Raw genomic sequence first — 27146 nt, forward strand, 5'->3', positions numbered from 1 at the left:
AGCGCTGCAACTTTGTTGAAATTTTGAGAGAAAGCTTTGCAACATTGTTGAACCTTGCCCAGCCCAAAACTTCAACAGAGTTGCATCGCAGAAGTTTGGAACGGTGGCGATTGTCCCGATTTTGTCACTATTTTCCGAACGTCTGAGTTGCAACTTTGTTGTACTCTTGGGCGCTGCAACCTTGTTGAAGTTTGAGCGGAGCAATGTTGTCAGGAGAGATCAGGAAGTAGTTGGAAGGTGTTAGGAGGTGTCAAGAGATGACAGGAAGTGTTAAATGTTAGATGATGTTAGAAGATATTAGGAGTTGTGACGAGATGTTAGGAGGTGTCCAAATGTGAACGAGAAGTTAGTGTCAGTCACCGGTGATCGAAGGGGCCAGAACGATAAGTGAACGAAGTGTTGTCATCAAGTAGACGCGAGTATGCTCCTGCCAGATATCAACCGCAGTTAGCCTGTTTGTAGGCCTGGTTGCTACATCGTTGCTACATCGTTGCTACATCGTTGGCGCAGAGGTGCCCCTGGTGTGCAGCAATCGATACAGCAGGTTTGCCGGTTCGGTTGCTGTCTCGTAGGCGCAGAGCTGCCCCTTTCATGCGGCAACCGATACTCGACAGCTTGTTGCTATGGTTGTCATCTCATAGGCGCAGAGGTACCCCTTCCATGCGGCAACTTATGCTAGCCGGTTTGTCGGTTCGGTTGCCACCTCGTAGGCACAGAGGTGCTTCTTTTATGCGGCAACTACTAGATAGTACCTCTTTTGTCAGTTCGGTTGTCATCTCGAAGTTGCCGCGTGCACGATTTCACAACTAATTCGTTGGATAAAATAATACTTGAAAAACTAATTGCAACTGTAATTGTATCAATTACAACTTTTTTTTTGTATTAAAAATCACGATCAAATAATAAGTTAAAAATTTTATTATAGAAAATATATTGTTATTAATACTGTCTGTATTTGAATTTTGTTTTAACTAGTACAGTTGGGAAAGAACCACCTTCGGGGAGTACATCGCAGTAAAAGCTTGAAAAAAGTAGACGCTTGGGTTAAGGATGCAAAAGATGCATGTTTATTCGTTAAAATAATGTACAAATAAATAAGTGTGTCGGGGTTGAATACAATATGCTTCATCAATCAATCATTCTCATTGTTCTTTCTTGTTAACATCGGTGCGCGTACACGTTCGCTATGCGTAATTAATGAGTCTCACAAGGATCGAGTATAATTTTCTTTACGCTACGCTCTTTCGTTCCCTCGTGGACTCGTATCGACGTTTATATTTGGAAACGAAACTAGAGTACACATACGCAGAGAGTTTGTGGGAAACGTCGCCGATCTCGTCCATCGGACACGAACACGAAAGTCGACGAGTCATCGACGGATTAGCATTCGTGAAAACTTCTCAAGAAGAATTCACACATAGTTGATTTCCCGCGAAAGAGAGCAAGACTACTATATTTACCAACTCTGTTCGCGGGTTGAAACCAGTGCCGCCACGTGCGGCTGGGTGCGCAAAGGCGCCTTGTTCAGAGGACCACCATTTCGATAAAAAACGATATCATAGTTACCCTAGATATAAAAGACCTAATTATCAATTTTTTGACGCTTAAAGCTAGGAGAATAATTATGTAATAAATGACAGAATCGATGTCGTACATATTGACATCGAAACTGTCATTGTGATTATTTTATTTTTAGATGCCTTTTGTAGTTTCTCTATTTCTAGCGAAGATTATTTCAACTTAATTCCACTTTAATTTACAAATTCTATTTTACGGAGACGCTGAAATCTTTGCACAAAGACTCACGGAGCGGCACTGATTCGAACGACGTGTCTTCAATCGAATGGGTGAGGAGAGGAGAATAATATTTGTTCTTTTGCCTTTTTCTACATTGAAGCTTTAACTGCGTATAGCGATAATTATTGATACATGCATATGCGGATAATTTATCGACAACGAGTATAGAGCACTCTATTTTCTTTCCATTTTTTAAGTTGATCGCAGCGATGGCGGTGATCGTAACGGTGAATAACGATAATCAAAGCAGGAGCAAGGATAGTAATTAATTGGTAATGATTATTAACGACAACAATAAACGAATATGATATTCGAGGTTTTCACGGTCCGGTTCTCCATAGCTGATATTAAACTAGGCCACCGGATCTAAGCCAGCATTGCAGTTAGCTTGCGCGGGGTCAAATGTCACACTGATATTGACGTGCGTTTGGCTCTTTTAACACCTTATCTACCTAAAGTTTATTAATAGACTTTTTTAATTCCTCTTGTAAAAAAAAAAATCACGAAGTACACTTAATATTAGTTGAACCAAAAACTTCGTTCGGATTTTAACGCACAAATAAAAATTGATTTACCTTAGATAAAGAAATATATTTACTCTATGACATATTATTCATTTTGTTCCATGATCTTTTTCCATCTGTAGTAACCATCCGGATTGTAGAGATACAACTGTCACCACAAAGCGGATGAACTTTTTGGCTAACTTAATATTTAGCCTCCTAATGTGGTTTTTCCCTTAAATTCGATAAGCTACACTTTTGAACGTGACTATCTCGACACAACTACCTTAAACCATTATTCGTGTCTATGTGACTACGTACAGGACAGGTGGGTTAGGTTTGTCTTAGACATGTGGGCTAGATTAGACTGCTAGGCGTGATTAAACAGCTTAGGTAGATTTATCAGTGTGTCACTTAACTTCTAAAGGAGCCAGCTGCAAAACTGACGAAATTAAGAATTATCTCAGTCAAAGTATACAACTTTAGTTAATATCACCTATGATAATAATAAACAGACGCAACGATAAGCTAGGTATATTGTTCGAACGATAATTCTTCGAAAATCTCAACACAAGTTTCTGAACATGTTCTGCACGATCGTTTTAGGAAACAAAGACTCATTGTTAGTGGAGTAATTTCCGCCGAGATAAGTCAATTTACTAGCAAAACTCACAATCTGCAAAGCATCCCATCGCTATAAGTTAATTTCTTAGCTACATGCTACCGAAAAATAGGCCGTATTCGATACATCGATATTGAACTACTTAGCATAAAAAGAACCGTGAATACATAACGAGAATATTGCGTAATTAATGATTGCGTAACGGCCATCGCGATGCTCTGTAGCGTTAATTTAACCCTTAACGGTCCAAGTACTCCTTCCAGGCACAGGTAAACTTGGCGTTCTAGTCCAAGTACTCTTCTCAGCCACCAGGGATTCGAACCGCTGCTGAACCCTAACCCAAATCCGGTTAATGAAGGGAAGGTTACTGTAACCCATACTAACCGCGAAGGAACGGTCTTTGAATTGTAGGAAGCGCGGGTTAACCTGCTCGGAGTGGGTTACTAGTAGCAGAAGACATCCTAGACATCCAGACAAGTCAAAGATATCTGAACTTACAGGCAATATTCAAATCAAATGAAACTAGATTGTTTAAAATGTACGAATATATAACGAATGTAGGACACATACATTCACTACACGTTCTAAGGCAAGACTGACGAATGTTTATCTATTCGCCCGGTTGTCACAGTTGCTAACGTTCGGGTTCCCACAAAACTCATAACATGTCCGGTCAAAATAGGGATTTCTTCAAGTGACTGTTTATGCCAATACATGTACTATTCGTCCGCAAGAAGAAGGCTGGCCAAGTGTTTACGTCCCCTGCTACATAAATACAGTACATAAACGTGTAGTAAATACGAGTAAATGTAAGCATTTGCATGACCTTCTTCTCGCGGATGGACAGTAGAGTAGAAAACAGACAATATTGAAATAAAATTGACTACCGTTTAGAAACATGGTAATAACTATGGTTTTTACTGTATTATTATAATTGTATTATATAACCGGGTTACTCGGGTTACAGATGTCTTGTGTTATCTGGTTAGATGGGTTATTCTATAATACGAAGTACCCGAACCCGGTACGGGTTAGGGTTCGAATCCCTGTCAGCCACGTGAATTACAACTGCAATCAAGAATCAAGATATGCGTATCTCTTTTGCTCGAAAGCTTTCCAACGAAATTTTATGTAGACTGGTTTAGAAGCCACGTATGTTTTTTCTAATTTTCTACTCTCTCCCCCGTCACGTACGTTACACCGAATCGAAAACTGTACAGAGTGTCCCGTACAAGTTTCACGAGCTGTCTATTCGGAAATTAACAAAAACGATTAACAAAGATTTCATTTTTCCTACAGTTAAATGGTGCGTGGGGGCTAATCTTTAAGTGCGCAACGAATTCTTTTGGAGTGCCTGTTAGGGGGAAAAAGGAGTCTCCTAAATTTGTTTAAATGGATGAGAGTTTGTCGGTGCAAAAAAACGTTTGATACACCGGTAACAAAATTCTTCAGCTACCCAATTATGGTACATCTTTTTAAATCGTTTTGCTAATTTTATTTGTCTGTATTTAAGAATGAAATTTTACCGCTGCGCTTAACAAAACAAATGTGTAGAGAGACGAAGAAGTACATACACACACACACATACATTCATACACATATGTATATATATATATCTCACATGACGCACGCGAAAAACAGGGACGATTTCCACTTGCGTTATATATGTATAAAGTATGATAATACAACTAGCATATATATATATATATATATATTTATATTTATATTTATATGAATACATATATTGTATGTATACGTAGCTCCACTCTGTCATTTAATGAGCCTTTTTCATCGTCAGCTATAAAACCGATGTTCAGATGAAATGCGTGTTATTAGTTAAACGATGAATGCGATTGCTCGAATCGGTGAATCTCTTTCGGCCTAATAATCGGAGCTACGAGAATCTCGAAATGCGTGTTCGTATCGAGCATTGAAGAGCTAGCGGCACCAGCGGAGAAGCGAATCGTCCGAATGGCGCTTGTGCGCAAGGTATGTGCGCAGAAGACTGTCGACTGCGACACAATGTTATCTTCCGTGCCTCTATTAGGTTGTTCCATAAGTTTCTTTCGTTTTATTAATAATTGATTCATACACAATATTTTATGTCTTATGTTACATTACAAAATTGTGTACAATTCATTCCGCTCCATTACTGTTACAGTATCAATGTCTAAGAAATTAGATTGTCTATTTATATAAACACTGCCACAGAAAATAATTGAGTGCAACTCGCGAAAGAAACTTTCGGGACAACCTAATACCTTACGTCGATTATCCGTTGGATCGCCACGGGTTTGGCCGATATAAGTGTATTCTCGTGCTCGCATCCTTAAGTGATAGTTTAGTCGCTTAAATCGTTAATTCCTATAACTCGCCTTACGTTCCTACGTGTTCTATCACAATTAGTCATTTTCTAGAAACGAAAGAAGGAGAAACGCAATCGGTATTCGTGCACCATGCGAAAGGAAATCCATTCGACAGAGACGTTACACCGTCGCGATTTCGATCCACGAAATGTACGCCATCCTTTATCGACTCCTGATCAAAGGAATGGATCGATTCGGTAGGCTTTTTCGAGCGCTTGAGCGTACGATGCGTCGAGGATGTTCGTTTTACTTGGGTAATAGAAGAAATAGTGTTCGCTTCGCGTCTGTATAGGGACCACAGACGTAATAGTTTCTCGCACTGTAATTTGTACATACGTTTAAGTTCGTGACATTCTTGGGTACCGTGGAAATGATCGACGCAGAATTCACTGACACTGATATTGACCGTGATATACATGCACTGCGTTTAATTATGAAGAGCGTTTAATTTACAGGTCTATCGACTATAATGTATGTCATTGTTCACGTAGAGGATGTACCATCTGATCGAATTTGACGCGGACTAGTTAAAAAAAACAACATTTTTATGTATTGGGTTGTCCAGAAAGTTCGTGCAAATTTTTAAGAAACATTCAAAGACACGTTTGAATTTCGATATATATTTATTGAATTATATATGTACTATTTTGTTCCACAATTTTTCCACCTTTTAAGGGATGTCCACATGTTATTTGTTTTCAACCATTCCGATATATTCAGACCTGCACCGTCTACTAAAAATCGGCATGGACTTTCCAGACAACCCAATATTTTAATACAAATCTTTATTATCGCCTTCAAAATAGGCTCCTTTTGAGTCAATACAAGCATGCCAACGGTTAATCCAATTTTCCATACACTTCTTATAGGCCCCGACCGGGATGGCCTTTAATTCCTTCAGCGAATTTCTTTTTATGGCCTCAATCGACTCATGCCGTGTTCCCCGAAGCGGATATTTGAGTTTCGAAAACAGAAAAAAGTCACAGGGAGCTAAATCTGGCAACTACGGTGGCTGAGCAATGACTTTTGTTTCGTGTTTGGCTAAAAATTTAGTCACAATCAGGCTAGAATGCTAGAAAATTCAGATCTTTCGGTACGAGTCTGGCGGCAACGCGCTTCATACCCAAAACATCAACCACAATGAGTTGAGTCGATGCATAAGAAATGTTGAGAGCCTCTGCTATTTCTCTAATGCCAACTCGACGATTTCCAAGTACGATTTCCTTCACTTTTTCAATATTATCGTCATTAACAGACGTGGATGAACGAGTCGCATTAGGCAAGTTTTCTACGACTTCATGACCCTCACTGAATGCTTTATGCCATTGAAATACTTGAGTTCTCGATAGGGTAGACTCCCCCCATAACACTTCTGTAACATTTTCAAAGACTGCGTAGCCGTAATTCCATTGGAAACACAACATTTCAAGCAAACTCGTTGTTTCATTTCTTTTTTCCATAGCAAAAATCCCCAGACAAACTTTTCGCGTCGTACACAAATGACTGCCAAACTCACAAAAATGGACGTATCCCGCGCGCTCTTCACACGAATGTCAAAGAAGGTTATACCAAACTAGAAAAAAGATATTTTACGGATTCAGTTTACGCGAACGATTTATAATGGACCAGTCCGGGTAAAATTTGATCAGATGCTATACCACAGTCAATATCGGTGAAAATTAGTGTTGGTGAATTCTAGTCGACGCAATCTGTGTCTATGAAGCCCGTGTCGTTCATTTCCATGGGATTCGAGATTTTTTGAGAGGCAGTAGCGTCACCAGCGAATGCGATACGCTGTAGTTTTCTGCGCATCTTCCTCGCGCAGCACCGGCGTTCGAGGAACTCATTTTTCATCTGGCAGCGCTAGTGTCTCTGTTCGTTGTAACTCGTAAATTAAAAATCGTTACGTCTGCGATCCTTATTAATTCGGTCCGTTTGTAACCGATACGAGGACGTTTAGACGGTTTCACAGGAATAAGGTGATTTTCTTCATTTCGTTACCGCCTATCCTTAAAAATAACAACGTTATTTTTGAGCTTCCGATGTGTGGCATTTTCGACGAGGAATCACTCTTAAATAATTAACAGTAAGACGTTCTCTCCCCTCTTACAAGAAACGTCGTTCAATCGACAATCTCCGAGTTGAACGATACTTGGAACATGAATACTCAATATTTGTTTGATCTGCTGATGTTCATATCGGAAAGGTGAAAATAATTCGCGAAGTATAAAAAAATGTATGCAAAATGTATGCGTTACATTTAGTTAATTCTGAGCGAGTTTAGTTAGGAGTTTTTTCGTGCAGATATAAAATTATTAGTAAGGATTAGTTAGGATTGTTCGAATTCTATTTGTTGGAATCTTTCAATACCTACCACGAAGATCTTTGATTTGCGACATCATTTGTGTTTTATCGAAGAACAAAATTCTAAAGCTTGTTTTGGAAAACCCTTTCAAATATAGCTTTATGTATTTTTTATTCCACGAATGGATTGGTGTCTTTCTTATTTTTCATTTGTGTTTTATTTTTATTTTATACTGAAATAAATAAATTGAATTAAATAACTGTGTAAATAATACGCGTTGTTTCGATTTACACGGTATTTCGTAGAATTTATTTTTCATGTAAATTGAGAGATAATGTATAATGGAGGCTTTATGAATAATTTTGAAAGTAGTTTCAACCTTTGAACCTACATGTCCAATACAAAAAATTCGTGTTCAATACGTTAAGGGGGTGTTCTGATTTAATCTGTTTAAAAAACGATTGAAACAAAATTGTATTATTAGAATCTTTACTTTATTCAAAAACACTCTGCAAAAGGATCTTTTAAAATTCTCCCCAGAACAAAACAGTAACAAATAAATTTGTCATTCTTGAGTATTTCTATTCATAAATTTAAGACTAAAATATCCATGTATTCATTTCTCACTCAAATATCTCAAATTTCATACAGTACAACTTTAAAGTGAAAAAGTGCTGCAAGTAACTCTAGTTGACTTTACTTGCATTACTTATTCGAAAAAAATTCTTAAAAGCGTGTCTATTTTCAAGCTGTTACTGTGATATGCCCTCTTAACACTTAACGAACAGGTCACGTAAATTTACGTACCATACATGAATGTTTATTTATTCTCCTACAAAGTGCTCGAAAACCGAGAAAGACAGAGCAGATTCGACCCGTCCGTTAAGGGGACATTTCACTGTGAACGCACAAAAAAAAAGCATATTTCCAATCATTTTTTTCTCAGGAACTATTGCATAAAATTGAATGAATGTTTTTTCTCCTTAAAGGTGATTAAGTAAAGTAAATAAAAAATTTTTTTTGGTAAAAAATATTTCGTCATTATTTACAAAATAATATGCACGTGTGCAAAAAAAAAAGTTATCCGCTGGCGCAGGTGATTTTGGCTCTCCTGGTAATCTGAAACAGAAAATCGAAAAAGTTTATTAAACTACAGTGGATGTAGAATGTATTCGTACACCGATAAATTTCCCAAAAAACTTTTCTGTGAAATTGTAGTTTCTTAACTTCTTTTTTTGTAATCAATGATATTTTATATATTCTCGGAAGTCTCTAAGGTAGGTATAGTCCAAACAACATTTACTAGTTAATATAATTTGTGAAATTAACAAAAAGATGCGAAAAGTGGGTAAAAATATAGAAGCAATAAGTACGATTTGTACGATTCTTATGACGAACCATTTACAGTAAAGTTTGTAAAGTAAACACATTAGTTTATTGCTCCATACGAATTAGAAAACATCAAATGTCCAATAAAGTACTTTTAAACAGTTGTCCGAATACTTATTGCTTCAACATTTCCATCGATGAATTATTTTTTTCTTGTTAATTTCGCACCTTACATAAATAGCCATTCTTGTTTTTTGTAATCTATCTATTGTAGAGATTTCCGAGAATATGTAGAATGACATTGTTTATAAAAAATAAGTTAATAAATTACAATTTTACACAGTTTTTTTTTTGGAAATTGATCGGTGTACGAATACTTTCTACACCCACTGTATGTCGTCACACCTACCGTCGGAACCTCAAAGTAGTTGATATTTTGGTATTACTTACAATTGCACCTGATTTACGGTACAAGAAAGGTGTTTTTTTTCCTCTCTTTCACAAGAAACGCTGCCACTTTGTTTATTTCCGATGAAATAAATAAGTGGAAGTTCCGACCATAGGTTTGACGACATAGTTTAATGAACTTTTTCGATTTTCTGTTTCAGATTACCAAGAGAGCCAAAATCACCTGCGCCAGTGGATAACTTTTTTTTTGCACACACACATATATTATTTTGTAAATAAATGACGAAATATTTTTTACCAAAAACAAATTTGTTTATTTACTTTCCTTAATCATACCTTTAAGGGGGAAAAACATTCATTCGATTTTATGCAATAGTTCCTGAGAAAAAAAATGATTGAAAATATGTTTTTTTTTGTGCGTTCACAGTGAAATGTACCCTTAAGTGTTAATAAGGTCGATAGTACTGCATGTGCCAAGTTCTACAAAAATTGGAGAGTGCCGATTAAACGAGTTTCTTATTCCTTGTTATGTCAAGCACATAACTGTGTGACGAACGTCTAAAGAAATAATCGAGGCGTCTTTTGGCACACGGTTTCTCGCGCATACTGCTCGCTGGACGACGAGCCTCGTATTCCTTCGCGTTCATCGCGAATATAACGTAAACCATAGAGCATTTAGGTCGATTTCTGATATCATTCCCTCGACCGAACGCTTCCGAACGTTGAATCGTGTTTTTCTTCCGGTTGCGTTGCATATTCGTTCTTTCTTACAGCATGATTTCTACGGGTGCGTGAATAAAATCGCCGCAGAGTGTGCTACACACGAGTATGTATACTAGACCGTTACGATTAATGTAAATATATTGTCGGATATATCAGAATTCAGCGTTCTCTGCAGCAACACGTTTGCGGTAAGGGATTCGATTTTACACGGTTCGCGTGACCGTAATGGTTCGACGCACGCGTTTATATGGGAGATTAAATGCAGTTACGTGTTTGCCTCGTACGATTTGGCGAATTGCGTTCCAGCTGTTCGGTGAAATTACGCACAAGTATGAAGTTTCATTAAATTAGTTGTTCCGTGGATGTATTTAACGGAGGATTTTCACAAAACTTCGCTTGATTGTTCTTCGATTAAATATAAATCATATGAGCCCACTTCGAATTAAATTGACCATCATCCCAGTTTTATTATGAAAAACGATACCAAAATTTTGTAATTTTACCACAGCGTCTTATGGAACATACAGATTTTCATGTGAATGTTTTCAATTTAAATCAAAATGCAATGTAGGAACTTGCTGAAAATATGATATGTTATAAAAATCGATATTATAAACCATTAAAAACAAAAGATAACAAGTATTGACCGCGCCGTTAGTGAAGTATAATTCATTAAAATCTGAAACAGAACGTAGAGAAGTTGCGCGGTAACAGTCAGCGTTATTATCGCAATCATTTCTCGAGTATTACGAATGTATGTCTAGGCATATATATTGACTTATTCTGGACATGTGGAAGAGCAGTAGGACTATACTTCTACGAAAGTTTCCAATTATATTTTTGAACGTGACTGTCTCGAAACAACTACCTCAAACACAGTTGTTACCGAGACAGATCGAATCGAATCTTTAACACGTCGCACGCGGTACAGAATTTGTTATACTTTCCATTTAAGTGGCAAAGAGGAGCTTGGTCATGTAGGTATCTAGACCACGAATGGAGAAATAACGCGTTACTGATATATATATCGTTAAGAAGAGGCACGCAAAAATCGCAAAACTCTAATGAACGTTAAAATACAAAGTAAACTAAAATTATAAATATAATGTCTTTAAATGATAATATCGGTCCACAGAGTTCGGCATCGCCTAAATGGAAAGTTAAACGGGTTTGACGTGTTAAATCATTTTCGACACTTAAGTATTTGTTTGGAGCAATGGCTTTCAAAACTGTCTAGAAGGCGCCTTTGTGAAAAAGTAAATTCTTACTGCGCGGTTTGAAGATGAAGATTATAAACTGATACGTTTACTTTAATTAATTAAAAATTCACCCAATAAACGATTTTAATAATGATTGAATATAGACAAAAGAAACTTGTGAAATAAATTATTCGCAAAACGTTCGTATTGGTAAGTAAGTAAAATTTGTTCATACGCTATGTATCGCAAGTGATGTACCTAGTAGTACGTAAGATCCTTTAGATACGTTGAAGAAAAGTGGTTATTTATCAATTATAATTTTTTAACAAAATAATATTTGTAAAAAAAGTATACATGTCGAATTGAGTAACCTCCTCCTTTTCGAAGTCGGTTAAAAACTGTTTCTCTCGAAAAATATTTTGGGAATTTTGGTAAAATTTAATTAAAAATAGTCTAATGTAAACATTGTATCTAACTGTAATCGATGAAATATTATCGCTAATTTTTCCAACCACCGGTATTATTGAAAAATGTCTCCGAATCGCAAAAATGATAGAAATGTAAATAAAGTTATGTTATCGTGTATAGTTGACGAGAAGATAGATTGTTAGATATAGATATCCTTTTTGAATTGCAAGGCGTCTCCTACTTTCGAAAACAATGTCCACATTAATCATTAATTACCATATTTTCGTTCGTTATAAAAATCAAAAATTTTGATTCTTCGACACAACGGATTCGAACGACGGAAGTATATTCCTAATTGTGATTAGACAGAACGCAACTTCGTTAGTTCTTCATGCAACAAAGGATACTGAGTTAATAATCGTTGAATACATTTAATTAACATTTTATCGAAATAGTTAGCCTTTCGTAGCCATTTTCTTTCTCCTTGATTAATATGAAAAAAAAGCAACGATAGGATCGATCACGAACCGCAAACGTTTTACTTCAGTACCAAAAGTCAATCTCAGGTAAACGGTTCTGACGATCGTTTCCTCGTTCGACGTTTCGTCTAGCTACGTATTTACAGGACTAGAGTCTTATTTAAAATCTCGCGTGCCTGCTCGAATGCCATTCAAACTTAGTAGCGATGGGTAGTTCGAGTACAAGTAAACAACAGGTCTTTATCGACGATCCGTAAACCTACTAAGAATTTCTTGCACGACGCCGACGGAGAGGGATAAATCGATAGGATTCGATGGGGGTGGGTGAAAGCTGTTACGTTGTCACGGTCACCGAGCAGGCAGTGAATTCTGAGCATAATACGTTACCTTAAGTCTAATATCTTAATGACTATGTGTAATTACCGCCCACGATAATCTGCGATTGAAGCTCGTCGTTGAACGAGTCCTCTTCGATATTTCCACCGAGCACTGTTTCGTGGAGCACCATCGAATCGTTTCGCAATGAATCCTAGTAGTCTTTATTTCTCGATTAATTTCACTAACACGTATTATCAATTATCGTGGGCAAAGATCGTGGCTAGATCTAATCAGACCGTGGAATTCGTCAATTCGCCTAAAACGATTAACGGAAAGGAACAAAATCGTTTTGTTTTCCTTCGTCAAATACCTTCTTTCGATTCTAACAATAAGTCTGTATCCGTCGTGATATTTGCTATCGGAGCAACCCTTGCATAGAGTTTCTGAGCATGTTTTTTCGCTGTTCGCCATTTTCCTTTTTTTTTTCCAAACGTCGGTCAAAACTGCACGCCCAGTTCTTACGAGATAACTGTCTGTAAAAGGTGTAGCACATTGGTACGTTAGAACGGCTCGCCGGAAGCATTCGTTAATACTAAGAATAAACACAAACGGTTGGGTTATGTTAAAGTATATTTACCAAAGTCGACAGAATTTTGGAAAATATACTGTCGAATAGTGCACTGGGTCCTTCATTAAATGTGTTTTGTTTAGATATCACAGATTAAACAAAATGTAATTTCTAAAAGGAATTAAGAATGATTAGAGAAAAATGTGATATAATTAAGAAACCTTAACACGGGAAATATCCAAAACTTTAACACACAAATATAGTGCTGCAAAATCTATCATTTTCAATATAGAAAAGAAAAAAAAAACAGAAATGCGCTACTAGAAATTATATAGAGCAAATGCAAACAGTAGATGTTTGAACGAGTCGAAAAGATTTAGAAACGTAGAAATGAAGCTTTTAGCATTTCGTTAATTTTTTGTTAAAAAGTTGATGGATCGAACAATATTGTTTCTTATTTACTTTGTGTTCTATATGTAAAGTTATCTATAAACAAATTGTATACATTTTGTGAATTAAATTCATTTCATTTTATCTTAAGGTATGAGGGGTAGTTGAAACGTTGAAAAAGGCACTTGTTTACGAATTTTTTTCTGCAGTAAAAAGATACATGCTTGAAGATACGAAACAAAAATTGATTATATCCTCTGAGCATCTTTTTCATTACAGACTATTTTTTAAAATACCTCGCGAACTAATCATTCTTTTACCACTTTGCCTTAAAACCTTTTTTACGTAGAATGCTGAAAGGATTCGATCTATGGACAAAAATATGCATTTCCATTATAAAAAAATAACGCAACTATCGAATGCACATACACGATTGCAATTATACACAAAATATAGCCCTACAGATATATATAGTACTGTGTGAACCATTTGAACCTATAGGAACGATTCTCGAGGCTAAAGAAATGCATACAGAATATTGAAAATATATTTTGCAATCAGTACCGTGAAGAAATATAAATTTATCACGTCTACCGTAACCGTGCAAGTACAAACCAAGTACCTGTCTTGACTACAAAATTTTTGTTTTCTCTTCTTTGAACGGTAAACTCCTAACGTTTTTTAGTTGGCATATTATTTCTGCGTAGCAAGAAGTAGTGAAAGATGTTCGTCATATTAACGCGTCACTTTACAGTTACCTTCAAAAAAACTAAGCGTGCAGATACTCTTTCGACCCACTTTATTTCCTAAGAATGAGTTTCGTACGAATCTCCGTAATCGTGTTCGCGTAATTGATCTATTCTTACAGGTTAGAATATTATTGTACCGATTTCCACGTACGAAATTCATCTTTCGTCGTCGCACGATTAGGCTACTCTACGAAAATTACGGATGCGCCCTTGTAAAGTTCGATCTTACGCATCGATAATTTAAAGTAGTAACAATGGAATGAGATTTATAAATGTATGCGGTAATCAAATTCGGTCGATGTTTCCGTGGTTCTGTTTTTTTTCTCTTTTTTTTTTCTCATTTTCGGATTTTCTCATTTCTCAAAGTTTCCGCGCATCTGTTTACAGTTGGAGAGAATGTACGTAACGCGCTACCGTTTCGGGGCCAACGTTCTGTTCGCGACGAATAACGCAACGACTCGTTCGAACGATTCCTCGGAGTACATTGATTGTCGTATCTAAGATTCTGTTATGGAATGTTGTATGCATTCAGGAGTGTGTTATCCGTCGCCTCGCGATGCGATAATTCGGCGGTGGTCTTTTTCGAAATCCCTCGGACCGACACGGAGGAGAAATCTGTTCGAATGTCTGCCAAAAGCTCGACGAATATACGATAAATGAATTTGTTTCAATGCTTGTCTGGTAGATGGATTGTCAGCGAATGTACCGTACATTGATTCGAATCGTATCGATTCTCGCGAGATGGTAAAGGTTTACCAACGATGACCACTGTACGCCAAATAGTACTGTTTCCCGAATGTACGATGGTAAATTGACGCTTCTTATTCACAGTCGTTTCCGTTTAAAGAAAGTGGTACGCGCGCGACGGTCGTCGAGAAAACATTTTCCTCTTGCTCGATTAGAATTACCGCCACGGATAAGGAAAGCGAAAGATATTCGAAGCATTCGTTGCAAAACATCACATAGCGAATAAGATATTCAAGGATTTCAGAGCTCTGTATCTTCATGGTTGATACTAACGGAGACCTTTGGATAAGATCGTGGATAGATTCAGGGATCAAATGACACATAGTTGCCAGAAATGACAAGTCAGTGCATCTATATCGACATGTCCCTGAAGAAGTGAGTTGCACTTCCGATGAAACTGTCTTATCTAAAAGACTCGACTTACATCCGAGAGCCTCGGTTAGTGTCAACCATCGCGCAATGGTTTCGAGCATTAATTAACATCGAAGTCGAACAAAACGAATACCTACGTTCGTATCAGGTCGATTCGCGAGCCTTTGCGTATTATAAATTACACGTCCGCATAGCCCTAGACTCTACGCGCTCTGCCAATGACACAATGCGTCAAACCAATACGAATTCATAGCCTGTTCGTTTAACTTGGATCGATCGGTTCGGATCCCTGTGGCGACAGCTACGAAGTCGACGGTGACGCGACTCGCAAAGAAATGTATCTTTTATCAGCGCACGTTTGCAAGAAACCAAGAGGCCACGAGCTGTTTAGTTCGCTCTCTCGCATGGCAGGATCCTATTTCTTAGTTTACACGGAATTCAATCGCGCGAGTTTTCACTAACTATTCTCACAGACCGGTCACTTTAGATTGAAATTCACAGGACGCTGTGAAAATATTTGTTATTAAGCTGACGTTTTGTGTATACTTTTATATCACAGCCCCTCGACGAGTGTAAAAAATCAATTTTTCGTAAATTTATCGGAGATACTTATCACCAACAATAAAGATAAGGAAATTTTCTACAAAAGTGTGCCATACTTGCTCGATTACATTACGTTTACGCGTAACGACTAAATAAAGGTATATGGAAAAATTCAGCGCGATAATAATATTTCATACAAATAAATCTAAAGTAACCGACCGGCGCTACGACTAACGCGAGTTTCCCGTGTAGTCTGGAACAGTTCTTCGACCGTCGTAATCGAAATGGCCCGCGGCGGTACAATGTCCTTCGAGTTGCATCAAATTTTATCCTTCGTATTGTTGTAAAGTTATCACTGCGTTAAAACGTTTAGCAGTTTTTTTCTGATTTGAATACAATTTTTGTTAGTTGCTTTTTATGTTTCGACGGCAAATATAGGCTGTTAATTTGCAGAAGTATTAGCCATACTTATTATTAAACGTTAAGAGGCCCCGCAGACTGCAGACTTTCTGTCGGCCGATAGTTTGGTCGGGTTGGCCTGTTAGCGCGCACACTGGACCAACTAAATAGTCGAGTTGGTGGTGAGTGCGTAGGTGGTCTACAGTCGGCCGATTGTTCTCAAACAATTTTTTAGTTGGTGGCTCTTGAAAAGAGCGGTCGCATAATGAGAGTTGGCAAGAAAACAATCGGCATGTGTGCGCGCGGCTACAAGGCGCCATAATGATTAACAATTGGCCGATAATTCGCCGATAGTTTAGTTTTAATGCAACCGTGTAGCCCATCAAACTTATTTATCGGCTGATACCGAATCGTTGTAGTATGCGCACTTGCATACATCTTCATGTTGATTAACTCCTTGACCTACAATTTCCCGATTCCTCGGGCCATACTAAACAGAAAGGTAGGAAGTCCGAACGAAGTACCACGAGTCGGACACGTGCTTATCGTTTATGAACCAAATTCCATAACACGAGTCCCACTCGTGGTTGTAGGCCAAAGAGTTCAGAACCTGATCAAACTATCGGCCGATAGAAAGTCTGCAGCCTGCGGGGGCTCTTTTACGATGACTGTCAGACCCATGAAAATTTCTACGAGGCTAAAGTAATGGTTCGAGACAATTAGAAACTACATAATCTAATATTTGTTTTAGTACTTATGTTTGTTTTCTCGTCCAATTTGCGAATTTTCATAGCGGTCCACACGTTAAGGTCTTATCCTAAGGGGAGAAAGCAACGAAAATGTTTAAAAGACGATACAATTTTTACAAAGAATGTCGTCTATAAAGAAATTCTATAACGATTCTGATGTAAATAAATAGAAGTATAAAAATGTATTTTCCAACTTTAGCCGTTCAACATGCTTGAATTTCAAGCCTTGAAGAGGGAATATACTATAATAATAATACAAGATTTCCTTGACCGGATGCGCGAGGTTCTTCCCAAACGAGAGACCGAATCGCGTTTGGTATAATTTTCATTCGCAAAACCTCGTTAATCCACCCACGAAATATAAAAGTTTTCAGATTGCATTAGCAGTAGTCACGCCAACATACGCGCGGCATCGCTTTCAAGTTCGTTCGGGATTTCGTTTTAGCTTAGGGATCGGCACTGTAAGGGAATCATTGTATTGAGGCTTCTCTCACTCGTGGTACTATCCCTTTATACTAGCCTCATCTATCGAGGTCGTTAAAGTACACTAACTGATTGGAAAAGATTTCGTTGGCCGTTGCGCGGGCGTTTCGGGCAAGATTTCCAACAAGAGACTCGCGTGTCCGCAGCGCGTAAGGTACTTTTGGTTTGTTCTTGATCCGCGGCGTGCACGCAATGACAGAATAAAAGTGTTCCGCGAGATGAAACGGGGCGATCGAGCGAGGTTCTAACACAACTACAGGTCGACGAATTGTTCCTGTCTCAGCTGCAGCTTCGCCGCTCCGCGCGTGAAATATCGTGAGTTGGTTACGGAGAGTAGAGAATAAGAAGGACAATAGTACTTAGAGAGACATAGTATTCTAGAGATCCTTTAATCAGAGCCACAAAACAACGTCAAGGTTAGGTCTGTTTCCGCAATTTTCCAGCTAATTCCGCGGAATTCAATTTGAAAAGAATAGCGTTGCAATGTTTGTATGCTGAAGTTCGGGTAATTTTTTCGGCGAATAAATATTCTTTACTTTCACTTCCTAAATATTTGTTCCACATCCATCTGCATTTTGCAGTTATTGTTATTCCAAGCAATTTTTCGATAAAAGTTGTGAAAAAGAGATAATTCGTAAAAACCATTCTTGATAAAAATGATTTAAAAAGAATGGTTAAGAAGTGTAATACGATATAAGAATCTGCTCTGAGACATTATTTTGTAACGCGTTCAGGCACGGTGCAACATTTTACAACTATTTATCAATATATAACGTCAAATATACGGGTTACATTTGTACTGTAAACACTTGTGAAGTGTGACCAAAGTGTGATTGAATTTATTATAGTTAGCTGAAAAATGGCTGCGATCTATTAGAATCAAGCAACGTTATTTTGTAACTCTGATTAGAGGGTCTCTATAGTATTTCATTCGGGATATTTCAGATTATCTAATTCGGCTAATTCTGAACATGGAGCGAAAACAGCACCTGGCCATTTCGTAAAGCGATATTGTATGTTCACACGCGGACACTTTTCAGTTTTAAGGCGGTATTCTAGTCTAAAACATTCAAAATATCGATTTTGTTTGCGTTTTATCAAAGTGTAGACCTTTAAAAATAGATCTGCCAAAGGATTTTGTAGAATTCGGAAAAGTAACGAAGTTAGGGACGTCTAAAGAGAACAGTGTCCGCAACAACGTTATCATCTCCAGTTCATTTAACTTAATTTTAAATTTGCTTGCAATTTTAATTATAATTTCTTCGTTGGTAATGTGTAAAATGTGCAAAACGTTCGTTTTCAACAAGCTAGTAATCGCAATCGTAAGTATAGGTATTTAGTATGAAAAACTTTAACCTCTTCAGAGACGATTTTGTTTGTAATTATCAAATTGTTGTTCTTTTTATTATTGACAGTAATTATAATTATAAAAAACTAAACGTCCACGTATGTAGCCAAGGGTGTGAAGAGGTTAAATGCAATTTCCTCACAACCATATTATTTGAAATGGTTGCCATGATATCTCGAGTTCTAGTTGACAGACTGACTTCTTTGGAGCGAACTTTCAACACGTGCACCTTTATCGCCTGAACCACGGTTTTCAAAATTTGATCATTAAAAATTTCTTTTTAATATACTAAGGACAAAAGAAATATAAAAAATCGATATTCAAACTTTAAAGTGCTGCCATTTTTCGAATCTAAAATATTTCGTAATAATTCTGGTTCTGGCCATAGCGACGCCAATATTAACGAAGATGTTCCTTGATTTTTTTCATTTCAGATAAGCAGAACAACCGGAATCGTGGCAACCATTAACACGCTTTTTTCAGGAGACATAAATACAAGATCACTTGTACTACGTTTAATTTCGATTATTTTTACCTAAAAAAAATGTGTATGTTCTTAAAATGTGAATAAATACAGTGGGTGTAGAATGTATTCGTACACTGATCAATTTCCTAAAAAACTTTTGTGTGAAATTGTAGTTTCTTAACTTCTTTTTTTCTAATCAATGATATTTTACATATTCTCGGAAGTCTCTAAGATAGATATAGTCCAAACAACATTTACTAGTTAATACAATTTATGAAATTAACAAAAAAATGCGAAAAGTGGGTAAAAGTATAGAAGCAATAAGTATTTGTAGGATTCTTATGACGAACCATTCACAGTAGAGTTTGTAACGTAAACACATTAGTTTACTGCTCCGTACGAATTAGAAAACATCAAATTTCTAGTAAGGTACTTTTAAACGGTTGTGCGAATACTGATTACTTCAACATTTCTATCGATTAATTGTTTTTTTCTTGTTAATTTCGCAACTTACATAAATAGCTATTTTTTTTATGTAATCTATCTATTCTAGAGTTTTCCGAGAATATGTAGAATGTCATTGTTTATAAAAAAACTAAGTTAATAAATTACAATTTTACACAGTCTTTTTGGAAATTGATCGGTGTACGAATACTTTCTACACCCACTGTATGTGGGCAAAACCCTTTATAAAAATTCCTTATAGATTAAAAGAAAAACCCTCAAAAAGAACTAAAAATTGACGCTCTAGATTAAAATACTCCTTAAGCTGAGTTTGCCCTTCTCGTCTCTACTCTCCATAGAGTCGGCGAAGCAAAATCGATGATCGAACGTTTCCCCATAGCGTGAATCGACTCGGAGAGCTGTCTGGGTTTTCAGGAAATTCCATGGGTTTCGGCGACGAAGAGTTGACTTCAAGAACGAGTAGCAATTGTAATCGCGCGATTATCTCGTGCGCTACCGTTCGCTAGAAATGTCGCGATGCCGTGAACCGAGTTGTCGCGTTGAAACTCGAGGAGCGATTGCCCGACGAGGGTTTCATCCGGGTTTCGCGGACCCGACGCTATTTTCGTCGTGCAATCGATCTTTGCCCATCCTTTCGCTTTCTCCTTCGTCGTCTCGTTTCTCGCGGGTTCCTAAATAGATGGTGGTTCCTTGTCGCAGCGATGCACAAAGCCGTGTTGCTGTTGGGGTCATCCACTCGTGTGCTCGGGAAGCAGTATGCTGACCGATTTGCGATTCGCCGAACCGTTCGCGACGTTGTTGGCGTTAGCTGCAAGGGCGGACGGTGGTCGATGCAAGGGCGCGACCACCCGAACTTCCGGTCTCGGAGACGCCTCCCTGAGAGGGCTACCTACGTTCACCAGGTCCTCCGCATTCGCCAGAGCCGATATTCTGCAACGAAAACATTTCATGGTAATTACTCTACTTGCGTGTAATCCTTTATAAATGTTCTCGACATGGTCCCAATATGGGCATATTCCAATTTTGTCCAATTTAACCCTTTGCGGTCGTATGTTTACTCTCAACCACCGAAGCTTTTTTACCGTTCCGGTCCTATGTCTGCTCTCAGCTATCACAGTAAAGAACCACACTAATCTGATATTGTTTTCATCCATATATCATTTTACACTGTCTCTGTATTTTTATTATTTGAAGTTGAATTGAAGACATTTTCAGTGATAAAAGTTTTATCAGTATCAGGTTGTCTGGAAAGTTCATGCCGATTTTTGGTAGGTAGTACAGGTCTGAATATATTGGAATGGTTGAAAACAAATAACATGTATAGATCCCTTAAAAGGTGGAAAGGTTGTGGCACAAGATTGTATATACCTATTGTAAGTCAATAAATATAAATCAAAATTTAAATGTGCCTTTGAATTTTTCTTAAAAGTTGGAACAAACTTTCTGCACAACCATATACTTATACCTTCATTTGGTGACCAGATGATCGAAGGCCTGCAAGAATCATTAGGTTCTTCGCAGGCCAAGAAGTTAAATTATATCTGAGTGTCCAACTCCGTGTCACCATTTCTACCTGCCACCATCACTTCCACCCTCATCAAATTCCCAAAAGCAACTATACCGACGAGGAAAAATGGACAATACACCACGAGAGACTACAGTGAATCTCTGAAGAGAACGCATCGTATGGAAAACTCAGCTTCTGATTATTATAGCGAAGCGTGCAATTTGCGCGTAATCCCTTTGGCAGTGCTTGCGAAGACTGAGCGTACAAAACAATCATTTTTGTAAAACTTACAGGTGTGGTGGTGTATTGAAATTAACGGGCTGGATCGATTAATGTATCTCAGAAAATGAAGAACATACGGTTTAAATAATAAAGTAATAAATTTAAATAAAATTTAAGTAATAAAAGGTATATTAGTTTACAAACGATTATTTTTTTTTTCTTTTATCTTTTGTGAGGAAGTGTATTGACGCTCAAAAGTAATCGTAGTGTTGTTGGTGTCTGCGCAGTAAAAAGTAATTGAAAAACCAGCAACACTCTCGGGACGAGCTGATATTTCAGATTCTCGGCGTAAACGCAACGCGTTCTGAAAAATGTTAACGAAGCACCGCTGCATTAATATTCAGCTGCGTTTCATATTCATGTAGATGGCTGAAGCGCAATGCGATACGCGGGTAGATGAGCGGGTAGCACAAAGTGCGTAGAAGAATATTGACCTATCTAGAATGCACGATGCGAGACTCGCGCTGTTGCATACTCATTGTCAGATCGACTATCGAACTCGCATAACATGTTCAGCCAAACGCCTACTTCCTGTATACGCCTTTGGCACGTGAATTCTAGCGTTGCGACGCGCTGTTTACTATTGCGAAATCAATGACATCTGTTTGGTCAGGTGGACACAATCGGCACGTGGTCAGGCGAGTCACAATACGTGCAATTACTTTCGTTAAGAGCAACCAGTATTACCAAATTTGTCGTTCTTCTTTATTTTTGCTTTTTTTTTTTGCGAAGACATGTGTCTCCAAAGTGGCCTGACCGAGAAAAAACGAGTATCGCGCTTATTGGACTGTCGCAGGCAATTGTTTATGAATTGTTGGGAATTGAATTAAACAGCAAAGAAGGGGAGAATTTTGAATTAATTGTTCTAATATGAAAGTTACGAATATTAATAAAAATATAACTACTTAGTTAATCAATATCGAGACACAAAGCTCCCGTTAAATGTAATTTTCACTGAACTTCAGTTTTCGTATATATTATTGAATGAATATGCAGGTATTACTTTTTTAATTGTTATTATAGTTATCACAATACGTGCATAATAACGAGTTTTGTTCCTGCATTGGTTCAGCTTAAAATTTAATTTTATTCCGTGATTACTTCTCAATGTTATATTTAACTTACCGATTTATAGGGAAGTTATTATATTTGCCCCTAAAATGAAAAATCGATTTTTTTTTTGTTTAATTTATGTTATAGTTAAATACAATTATGGTGTGGCTTTCAATTTGTTGACGATCTTCGAACGTGTCGCAATTGTAATTAATCCACAACAGCTCATGGAACATTACATTTTATGCACCGTTAAAATAAACAAAGGAATCCTAATCTATTTTTGTTTACTTTTAGAAAACATAAAGTTTCATTGAAAACGTGAAAATTAAAGGACTTCTGGCGAGACTATGCACATGTGACTGTGGACTCCATCGAAAATCTAGAACGAAACTATTTTTTAAACTGGAAAGCATCGTATCGTATGAAAAAATATCTTTAAAGATCGTTCTAAAAGAAGATACTACAGATACTGATGGATATGAACTTTGTTTATGTTATTCTTGTTGGAAATAGGTTTTTGTTTAATGCATCACGTTGCATATGCGCTTCGCGTCGCGTCCTTTTTCCTTACTATGTAATATCAGTTTGTAATTTAACTTTCCATAAATAAATTATACGTATTAAACGAAATACGCGTAAAATCTGTCAATTTTTCAATATTAGGTATTCATGACTGAAGTTACCGATTATCCCATGTACCTATTACAAGAATAATTCCTAAACCTGTTTTTCTTTTCAAGCCTCTAGGTGTAACCCTGTGATATATCGTGGAAAACTCTGAAAATTTCAACTTTCTCCAGGCTTTCCGTAATCTTATCATCGGAATGTCATAAAATCCCGTGACCGACATTTCTCGCGACGGCTCTTTCATTGAATTGATAGTTGCTCAACGCGGCAGAATGCAACATATAGAGAAAAATTACCCACGTGTGTTGCGGGGGTGGCGTAGGCGTTCTTGATAGAGGGAAACTGGCAACTTCTCTCGTTACCGACAGCGAACGAATCGATCCGAATGTTTGGTCCGGCGATAAATTAGCACCAACACTCTGCACCATCCCGCTACTGAAACAGACCAATTCATCGATGTCAATTAAATTCATAGAGCACAAAATTAAAGAGCAGAACTTTCTCGCCTGTAACGTTCAATTTTTCGCGCAATAACATTTACGAGAATTGTCTGGATTTAGGGTTTTTTGGGGAACATATGTTAGATTGCACATCGATGGCTGATATTATGCATCTTTTATGTCCACTTTTAGTGTTTCTAAGAAAACATTGGTTTAAAGATTTAACGATACTTTAAAATTGAATTAAGCCATATAATACGTGTGCTATAAACCATCGATGCGCGATGTAACATATGTTTCGTCAAGAAACTAATAGATCGGTGTACAATCACCCAACGTTTTTCAAAGACAATATTTATTCAAAAACCGAACATGAAAATACACTCAGAACATGTCGGAATGATTATTCTGAAGCATATTTGCCTAATACTATACATTGGATTCATGTAGAGTAGTTTCATTCCTTAAACTTGATTTTCTACAGTTAAAAAGAATACCTATTTAGTATTTTCGACAGCTGTACGAATCTATAAAATTTCATCAAAATCAGATCTCTGATTTTAACTAAACTTAATTTTGGTCTAACTAGGTATAAATTTGCTATTCCTTAGATATATCTACTTCACATTCTACCTCTACTTGTCTTAACTTTCACGAATGGTGTGTCCTAAGTAATTAATTACCGCTTGTATCGTGCTAGTACAAGATACACAATCGAGAATGGGAAACGTCAAAATCATGTTCAACAAGAGAAAGTTGTGCTGTTCCGGCACGCGTTAATTTTGTACTGTGATTGTTTAGCATGCATTCCCAACCATGGTCTCTGGTCAAATTGTTTCTGCCACTGAAATCTATTTCCTTGTCACGCGATTCAGACGGATGACGGCAGCGATACGTGAAACGATTTATTATTAATTACGTCGGTTTGCCAAAACGGAGTATAAGTAACGTATATTGCTCGTGTTGAATTGTTTACACAAATAAACTAGAGGTGCGTTAAGTTCTAACCAACGGAAGTAGATTCGATATCGCCGTTACTCCCTGAGTGGAATAATTTGGGACTCGCTATACACTTACTAACAAAAGTTAACAAAATTGTTGTTATATAGAGGCATTTTGGTATGCAAATATATGCACAATTACTGCAATTAGATACTTCAAAAATGTAAGTTAGATGATAAATAAGTACAGTCAGTGTAATAAGTATTCGTACAGCAACCAGTTTAAAATAAAAGTAATAAGAAAAGAAACGAGAGGCTAACATTAAAAGTTGATTTAAAACTTAATTTACGCAAAGTCTATTCTAAAAATATGTAGGAATGTTGGCTAATTATTTCTTCCCCAGAAATTTATTAATAAAATAAATACATGAAGTTTTATTTTGAATTGGTTTCTGTACGAATACTTATTACACTGACTGTATAAATATCCCATGAATTTTTCAAATAAATATTTGCAGAGGTATTATTTACATCAAAGTAGTAGACGGAAAGGAAAATATTTCCGATAGAAGCTACTACGGTTACTTGGACATTAATTAGGTAATTTAATCTTCAATTTGATTCCACTTTTCAAACATGAAATGCATGGAACAGCCGTTGGAACGGTCTCAAAAAGTAATATACCAAGGTTTGGATCGATATGGCTCCCATGGCAGGTAGGAACTTCTACCTATAGCGACTCCCGTCTGGAACGCGATGGAAGGGAAAATATTTGACAGAAGTGGATAGTTATCTATATAGAGGAACTGGCGAAATTGAACCTATTGCAAGAAATTCTCTGACGAGTATCATCTTCATTGTAAAAATAATTCACAACAAAAGAAACTTCAACGTGGGTACGTGTATTCTTATCGTCTTGAGAGATTTATATTATAATATTTTGTAACATTTCGAATACGTTGTACCTCGGCAGAATTCAAAATTCGTACAATTAGTTTTGCACCACAGACTCTTGTACTAATGTTTAACGGTAACCTTTTGTACAAACAATTACTGACGAGAAAAGTAGTGCAGATCAAGTATAACAAAGTTAGGTCGTGGCCCTTTCACCTTTCTTTCAAGTGGGTGGAACCTTATTAGTATATAGGATGATACGATTAAATACTAATGAAATGCAATAAAATGCTGATGTGTTAACAATCAAGGAGAGAAAATGTGACTTAGGTTTATCTACGTAACGTTATTGGTCCTACGTATTAGCCGTGCGACGACTTATCAAATTTTACAGTGTAAGATAAAAATTAATTATGGTATAGTCGAGTATCAACGATTTACGATATTTATCGTCTGTCATTTCGGATATGGATGGATAAACTGGATTAAAAATTGATTTCTTATATTGTTTAATATTTATATAGGAATGCAAGAATTGTATTCATTTCTTATTACAGTTATATATATTTTGTTTATATTACATTATATATATATATATATATATATATATATATATATTCATTTCTTATTACAGTTATATATAATTTGTTTATATTATATATATATATATATAAAATCAATTTTCAATCTAGTTATCCATTTAGTTGTGTAAGAATTTTTTTCAAACAAGCAATGCAAGTAAATAAATAAATTTCTTATTACAGTTATAATAATATATATTAATATATATAATAATATGTAATAATAAATGAATTGATTAATTGCATTGCTTGTTCGAACAAAAATTCTTGTATTACATGAATCTTCTTCATGTTACCATGAAGTGCCCCTTGACGTACTTAAATAATGAAAACTACGTTCGAGAAAAATTTGTGCGATTGATTTGGTTCCGGTCCTTACCGTATAACGGCAAAAGCGAGCATTTCGAGATTCAGAGTTATGAATTATTCAAAGCGCGGTGTCGCGGCAGGATGTCGAAGTTGTAGCTGCCAAACCGACTTCCCCTTCGTCGCTAATGCATTTTCTCTCGCCGAATTGGCGAAGTTTCTACGTGGAAAAGTTTCCGGGAACTTGTTAAACCGATGCGTCCCCCCGCCCCTCTCCGCTCTCCTAGCTAATGACGTATCGATGGCGGATCGTTAACGAAACTTTTAATTGCGAGCAAACTGCCCTCCGTGCGGTGCACACGGTAGAGAGTCGATCGTTTCAATCGTGATTAAGAAAACTTGACTTCCGACAAATAGTTCGAACAGCGAAGTAGGGAACCTATTGGCATTGAAAGACCGCATATCGGTTTGCGAGACTGTGCAACCGACAAGATGATTTTACCATCTTACGTTTAGAAATCCAATTAAATCTCCGATTTGTGAGCAAATTATGAAATTTTTCAAATAAGATCATTTTCACGTAGAATGATCAGTGCTTAACCCATTATCCGTCAATGTCACATTTTTCGAACAAATTTCCACACACAGGGACAGTTTTTCTACATAGTATACTATAGTACATACCTCCAATGTCCCGAAAATGGGACTGGCTTTAATTTTTATATTTGAATAAAAACAATAGCAATTATGGCAAAATTATGGCTAAATGAAACGAA

The 27146-nt window shown here is 36.9% G+C and overlaps 1 protein-coding gene across 7 annotated transcripts in view; it reads right to left on the minus strand.

Moving 5' to 3' along the window:
• Window positions 1–4394: 4394 nt before the first annotated feature.
• LOC128875840 (uncharacterized) overlaps window positions 4395–27146 on the minus strand; it is a 124808-nt gene continuing 102056 nt past the window's right edge. For 6 of the 7 annotated variants that reach the window (XM_054121762.1, XM_054121761.1, XM_054121767.1 and 3 more), the window contains 2 exons: window positions 23509–23643; window positions 4395–20666 (listed from right to left, as the gene is read on the minus strand). In XM_054121762.1, the coding sequence (XP_053977737.1) occupies window positions 20465–20666; window positions 23509–23643 (337 nt within the window). In that variant the 3' untranslated portion in view covers window positions 4395–20464. Of the gene's footprint in view, window positions 20667–23504; window positions 23644–27146 lie in introns of all 7 variants that reach the window. The other variant, XM_054121766.1, reaches the window with a different exon arrangement.

Source organism: Hylaeus volcanicus, chromosome 4, assembly GCF_026283585.1.
Source record: "Hylaeus volcanicus isolate JK05 chromosome 4, UHH_iyHylVolc1.0_haploid, whole genome shotgun sequence".
Taxonomy (NCBI): domain Eukaryota; kingdom Metazoa; phylum Arthropoda; class Insecta; order Hymenoptera; family Colletidae; genus Hylaeus; species Hylaeus volcanicus.